This window comes from Peromyscus leucopus, chromosome 9 (assembly GCF_004664715.2).
Source record: "Peromyscus leucopus breed LL Stock chromosome 9, UCI_PerLeu_2.1, whole genome shotgun sequence".
In the NCBI taxonomy this organism is placed as follows: Eukaryota; Metazoa; Chordata; class Mammalia; order Rodentia; family Cricetidae; genus Peromyscus; species Peromyscus leucopus.
This window is the reverse complement of record NC_051070.1, coordinates 69,352,363-69,358,701: the sequence shown is the minus strand read 5'-3', so window position 1 is coordinate 69,358,701 and position 6,339 is coordinate 69,352,363. Positions and strand designations below refer to the sequence as shown.

The window sequence follows — 6,339 nt, the reverse complement described above, 5'->3', positions numbered from 1 at the left end:
TTCCCAGCACCCTCATAGCAGCTCATAACTGCCTGTAACTCCAGTTTCAGGGAATCCAACACCTTCACACAGACATACATGCAGGCAACATGAATGCACATGAAATAAAAATAAATTATTTGCCTGGTGGTGGTGGTGGTGGTGCATGCCTTTAATCCCAGCACTTGGGAGGTAGAGGCAGGTGGATCTCAGTGAGTTCAAGGCCAATCTGGTCTACAAATCGAGTTCCAGGACAGCTAGGACTGTTACACAGAGAAACTCTGTCTAGAAAAAAAAAAATTATTTAAAATGGTTGCGGATATTTAAGAGGAGGCAAGCAGCTTTGTGTAGAAGGTTGGGGCGTGGGGGTTGTCAGTGGCATTGGGAAGATAAAGGTGGGAATCCTAGCGACACTTGCCTGAGTGCTTTGGGGACAGACCACCCACCAACCAACCACTCTAAACCTTTGTCATGAAAAGGAAGAGAGTTAACACCGAAGGGTACTTGGCAAAATAGGGCGAGGCGGAGAGGTGACTGGGTGCTTAAGGGTATGCAGAACCTGAATGGAAGGGAGCTGGGCAGACACGGGGTAGTCAGAGTTGCTTGTACCGGCTTCCCATAGGCGCTGTCCATCACAGCCAGCTCGGCGGCTGCTGGCTAGCGCGGGCTGCGGGGACCTAGCGGAGAGGGAGGCGCAGGCAACATGAAGCTGCACAAAGAGCCTCCTCAGCGCTCTCGTCTGCCTGCCGACTTCTGTAGCTCTTACTCCCGACGAGGCAGAGTGAAGGAGGCAGGCAGTAATAGGGTGGCCGTCCCCCAGCTTCGCCATCTCTCGGCCCGTTTCGTTTTGTCAAGTTAGCCTTTCGTCAGTCTGTCGCCCTCTCTTTAGCCACTGAGCACCCACCCTAAGCCGGACAGTGAGATGGAGGCTGCAAACTGCAAACAAGGCGTCCTCTGGCTCCCAGGGTCCCTGCTTCCTGCCACTCTCAACTCCTTTATCCACAGCCCCCTTGCTCCACGCTGCCCTCCGAAACCCTCTTCGGACCCTGGGACTGCTCCGTTCTGCCTTCACCAGGCTGTGCCCGTGTGGCACATACTCCCAGGGGGAAGTGACACAAAGAAAGAGGAGGGGGACCGAAGGAGGGAATCCCGCTTACATCACTGCTCATTAGCATATGTGACCTCATCAGGAGGCGGGGCAATTTCTCCAGGTGTCTGGGTTGGGGTGGGGGGGGGGGGGGGGACAGGATTTAAAGGGAAAAGCTGACAGTGCTGCTGAGTGAGGAACCGGTGCTGTGAGCCGCTGGGCTACACTCGCACATGCACGCCGATGCACACGGACCTTGACAGCAACATGGACACGGATACGGAGACCACGGCACTTTGTCCTTCCAGCAGCCGCCAGGCCTCCCCACCAGGGACACCCACACCAGGTGAGGGCTAACCGGAGTAGGATGTGGCCGAAGCCATGGGTGGGGGAGCTGAAGCGTTATGGGAAGGTCGGTGCCAGGGCTCACTCTGAAGGGAAGAGCAGACGCAGCCAAGGAGATCCCTGCACTTTGGAGGTCTGGACAGCCAAGGGGGAGGGGGAAAGCTGCCCAGGTGCCCCTCCCCCAACACGCTCCGGGCTTTGCTAGAGAAACTGGGTACTTGGCCCCTAGGTTAACCTCGTCCCTGATAAGCAGAGCCGGCCAGGAGGGAAGGGGGAAGGAAAGCGGCAGCCCACAAACCCAGGAATCACCCGCTGAGGGGGCTTCCCTAAGGACCTGTTGTAAGGGTTTCTTCCAGCTCCATCTTTGGCTGCCTGCCAAATATTGATCCTGTGCTATTTATAGCCTCGCTCCATCCCCCTTTGTTGTGTCTGTTGTTGTTCCTCTAGTCACCCCAACCCTTGAATTGTCATCCTCCCCACATACACACTCTCTTCACCGCTGCCTCCCCACGAACACAATATTCTCTCCCACTCACCGGGACAAGGCAAAAATCCAGGAGGATTCTCTCTCACACACACATATGCACTGGGGGGGCTCACCTACCTACGGGGACACAGGAAACAGCACACCCCCCTTCTCCGGCTCCCAGCCCCCGGCCCCCAGCCCTAGCTAGGAACAAGGCTCCTGGAAAGTTTCTGATTCTGCCAACACCTGCCAGCAGCTCTCAGTTTGAGAACTGAGACGCAGGAGACAATAAGCCCGTTAGTGGAGAGGTAGATCGCTTCCCAACCCACCTGGCCCTGGGGCCTAGTCTAGGGCTGTGCCTGTGGCAGTGTGAGGTGTGAGTGGTGTGTAACCCTGTGCACATGTTTTGAACAGGTTGTGGCCAGGACCTACAAGGAGGAAACCATTATGCTAGCTCCTTGGGAGCTCCTCACTTTGGGTTTCTGGGTAATTTCAGTACAAGAGGCTGGACTAATAATGGCTCTTCGTTCTTTTGGGATCATGGCCTTTATCTGCTCTGAAGAAGCAGCCTAAATTAAGCCCTCAGCAGGCATCTAGACATACCTCACTCACAGCTTCCTTTTCTCTCCCTCTCTAGAAGCAGACCCCACACTTCTGAAACAGAAGCCAGAGAAACTGCTGGCAGAGTTGGACCGGAGTGGGCCACCTCCTGTCCCTGGGGCCCCCAGACGAAGAGGAAGTATGCCTGTACCCTACAAACACCAGCTGCGGCGGGGCCAAGCTGTCGATGAACTTGACTGGCCACCTCAGGCCTCATCCTCTGGCTCCTCCGACTCTGTGGGCTCAGGGGACGCAGCCCCCACCCAAAAGGATGGTGTCTTTAAGGTCATGCTCGTGGGGGAGAGTGGCGTAGGCAAGAGCACCCTAGCCGCCACTTTTGGAGGTCTCCAGGGAGACAGTGCTCATGAGATGGAGAACTCAGGTATTTGGGGGAGCACCCTGTAGGGATGAAAGTGTTTCTGGTGTGAACAGACACTGGAGGACAGAAACTAAGAGAAATTTCCCCAATGTTTTCTGTGGCAGTCTCCCCAGAGGGGATTCCCTGCTGCTGGGAGCCAAGGTGTTCCTGGTTACCAAGTCTCACAGGTGTTGGGGAACCTCCTCATAGGCTTTGTTCTCTCTTTCCCAACAGAGGACACTTATGAGAGACGGATCATAGTGGACAGAGAAGAAGTGACTTTAATTGTTTATGACATCTGGGAGCAGGTGAGGACGGAGATGTGGCCATGAGCAGTGGAACTGCAGGGCCTTGGGAAGGGCAGGCTGGCTGAAGCTGCTGACATTGTCCGTCTTGGCTCCAACATGGGCTAGAGCATGACTTTGCATTGGAGCGTCTGGAGGAGCAAAGGCCCACCTTGGTGTGCCTATCACGGCTCGTGGCTGTGATACCCACCGTTTTTCAGGACCTTCTGGCTCAGACAAAAGTTAGAATCTGAATTCTAGAATCTCTTGAGCTTCAAGTCAGGGTAAAGACACCAGCACTGACCCATAGGTAAACACTTCAGCCTGACAGTCTGATGGGACGGGAAGAAAGGACTCCACAGGATCAGTAAAGGGAGGAGAATTCCAGGCTTCTGAATACTTGAACACAATGTTACTATGTAGAAAGAAGAGACTAAGTGCTGTTACTTTTAAATTTTTTAGCTCTTTATTTTGGGGAACAGGGTCTCACAGTGTGGCCCACAGTGGCCTGGAATGCACATCTCCCTTCTTGTCCCAGCCTGCTGTTGAGGGATTACATGTTTACAACATGCCAGGAATCCATCTCCGGCCTTTGTGCATAGTACAAGCATTCTACCAATGCTACATCCCAAGCCTTTACATCTTCCTCAACAACATTCTTTTCTACATCAGGAGCTTAAGCCTAAGAACGTAGACGGTTAACCTATCCTGAGATCCTATTTCCCCAGCTCTCCCACGTGGGACTCACATCATTTTAACTTCTCCATCCTCCACAAGGCCCCTGGGTTTCGGAATTCTGCCATTAACTAGCTCCCAGTTCTAAGCAAGGGGGCCTCTCTCACATCCGGGTTCCTCCTGGTTGAGATGCAGGTTCCAGTGTCTATGCCTCCAGCTCTAGCATGTTGTGGCTCTCTGCTCATCTGCAGGGCGATGCCGGAGGATGGCTGCAGGACCACTGCCTTCAGACGGGGGATGCCTTTCTCATCGTCTTCTCGGTCACAGATCGACGAAGCTTCTCCAAAGTTCCTGAAACCCTTCTTCGGCTCCGGGCTGGAAGGCCCCATCATGACCTACCTGTCATCCTTGTTGGAAACAAGAGTGACCTGGCCCGCTCCAGGGAGGTCTCACTAGAGGGTGTGTATCCTGCCTGAACCCATTCTGTAATCGAAATCTCAAGAGATGACTTTCCAGGTCATTCTTCTCCTGGAGGCCTCTTAGCCCTACTGGTGCACCCTTACATTTAGTCCCTGGGTCATGGAGGAGCCTCACTACCCAGCTCCTGGGGTCCTTCACTAGCCCTCACTGATCCCCCACACACAGGCACCTCGCCCTCCCTTTAGCACCTCGGTCATAGGGTCTGAGTTGGGATTCAGTGGTCCCACCCCCATCTCCCGCCCTAGCCACGGGCAGAGCCCTAGCCATCGGGCGCCTGAGCTGCTGCTTCCTTCCTGCAGAGGGTCGCCACCTGGCCGGGACGCTGAGCTGCAAGCACATCGAGACGTCGGCCGCCCTGCATCACAACACTCGGGAGCTCTTCGAGGGCGCCGTGCGCCAGATCAGGCTGCGGCGCCGGGGCCAGCGAGCCGAGTCTGGCAGCCCCGACGGCCCCGCGCCGCCCACGCGCCGCGAGAGCCTCACCAAGAAGGCTAAGCGCTTCCTCGCCAACCTGGTGCCGCGCAACGCCAAGTTCTTCAAGCAGCGCTCCAGGTCGTGTCACGACCTTTCCGTGCTCTGAGCCACGGTCGCCATGGCCACTGCAGTCGCCATGGTCACCGTGCCCTCTGCTCGCCCCCTCACCCTACTCCTGTCGGTCTAGGAAACCAAATATTCCCAGGATGCCCTGGTGTGAGCGGGAGGCGGGGCCGGGTGGCTGGTCCGTCCACCGCCTCCACGCCTGGTCTGAACTGCTGACCACCCACAGCGCCTCACGACCTGCGAGTCAGGGAAGAAATCCGTGCTGCAAGGTATTTTTTATTATTATTATTAACTCACAAGAGGCCACCTCTCCTGGCAAGAGACTCCAAAAACTAGAACTGGAAAAGTGCTTTTGTAGCCTCCTGGATGGAGTTGACCTCCTCGGTACTCTGAACATGCCTTACCTTTAAGCAAGTTTTAAAGGTAAAAACCCAGAGATGACTCTTCCAGAGATGACTGAAAATGTTCTCTTATCCACCACCCAGGTCCACTTTGCCCTTAAGAAGTTCTTAAAGGAAAGGGCCTGGAAGTTGTTCTTGAGATCAGACTCTGATTTACCCTTCTGCTATGGCACGTCCCCTCCCTTTAAGGTTACTGAAGTTAAGGTGTAGGCAGACTTTTGCCTTTAGGTGCCCTAAAGTAGAGCTGAGTGCTGGCAACCCCTTTGGCCAGGGCCTAGGAGGCACCAGCAAGGAATCCCCCTTTCTCCTTTCCAATAAAATTTTTTTTTCTATTGCATTGTGTTCATCTTGACTTTCTGTTCTGGAAGTTCCCAGAAAAGGAGACGTGAGGGGATGCTTCTGTTACAGGCAGGAAAACTGGGAGGCCTGAGAAGCCAGGACTGGACATCTTTAGGAAAGGTAGGGAGCTGACTTGGTCCTGGGGCAGGCCCTCCACAATGAGACAGGTCACCGTGATACCAGAGTCCCAGGCTCTGGGTCCTAACTCCTTATCCTACCCCACCTTTCAGGGAGCAGCTGGAGAGGCGACCTTTAGCTCCAGAGTCACCCAGTTTTGACTTGGGTTGGTTCAAGGTGGAGACTATGCCCCCTAGAGATGCCCATTAGCTGGGGCATGCTAGGGTGGGCTTGTGCCTTCCCTGGCAGGGCCACGCCGCTCCAGCTGTCACCTGCAGAGCCCTGTGAGAACTGAAGCTGTCACTGCCTCCCCTGGGGACACCCACGCCTGCTGCTGCCTGAGCCATGAGTTTGAACAAAGAGAGCAGAGGCAGCAGCTCCCCTCACCTCTAGACATTTAGTGCAGCTACCTGAATGCTGTCGAGCCAAGCCTCCAACCCACCACACGCAGCGTCCTAGAACCCGGTAGAGAGAGATGAGGTGCTTCCTAAGTCCTTGTAACTAGGGAGCAAGGCACCAGCGGAGGATGAGATGAGAATACAGATGATGGAGTTATCCTTAGGACTAGATGGAACTGTGTTTGTTAATTCCTTAAAGACCTTAGAAGGCGTTGCTCTCGGTTTTACAGTGGAGGAAACCGTTTCAGCAGCTTGCCTGCAGTTACCCAG

General features: G+C 54.8%; 1 protein-coding gene across 1 annotated transcript; it reads left to right on the top strand.

The window, feature by feature from the left end:
* Positions 1–1,146: 1,146 nt before the first annotated feature.
* Rem2 (RRAD and GEM like GTPase 2) lies at positions 1,147–5,552 on the top strand. The gene is made up of 5 exons (XM_028892240.2): positions 1,147–1,412; positions 2,515–2,859; positions 3,070–3,143; positions 4,046–4,253; positions 4,574–5,552. Exons 1-5 carry the CDS (start codon positions 1,310–1,312, stop codon positions 4,852–4,854), a joined length of 1,011 nt encoding a protein of 336 aa, XP_028748073.1. The 5' UTR covers positions 1,147–1,309; the 3' UTR covers positions 4,855–5,552.
* Positions 5,553–6,339: the final 787 nt, after the last annotated feature.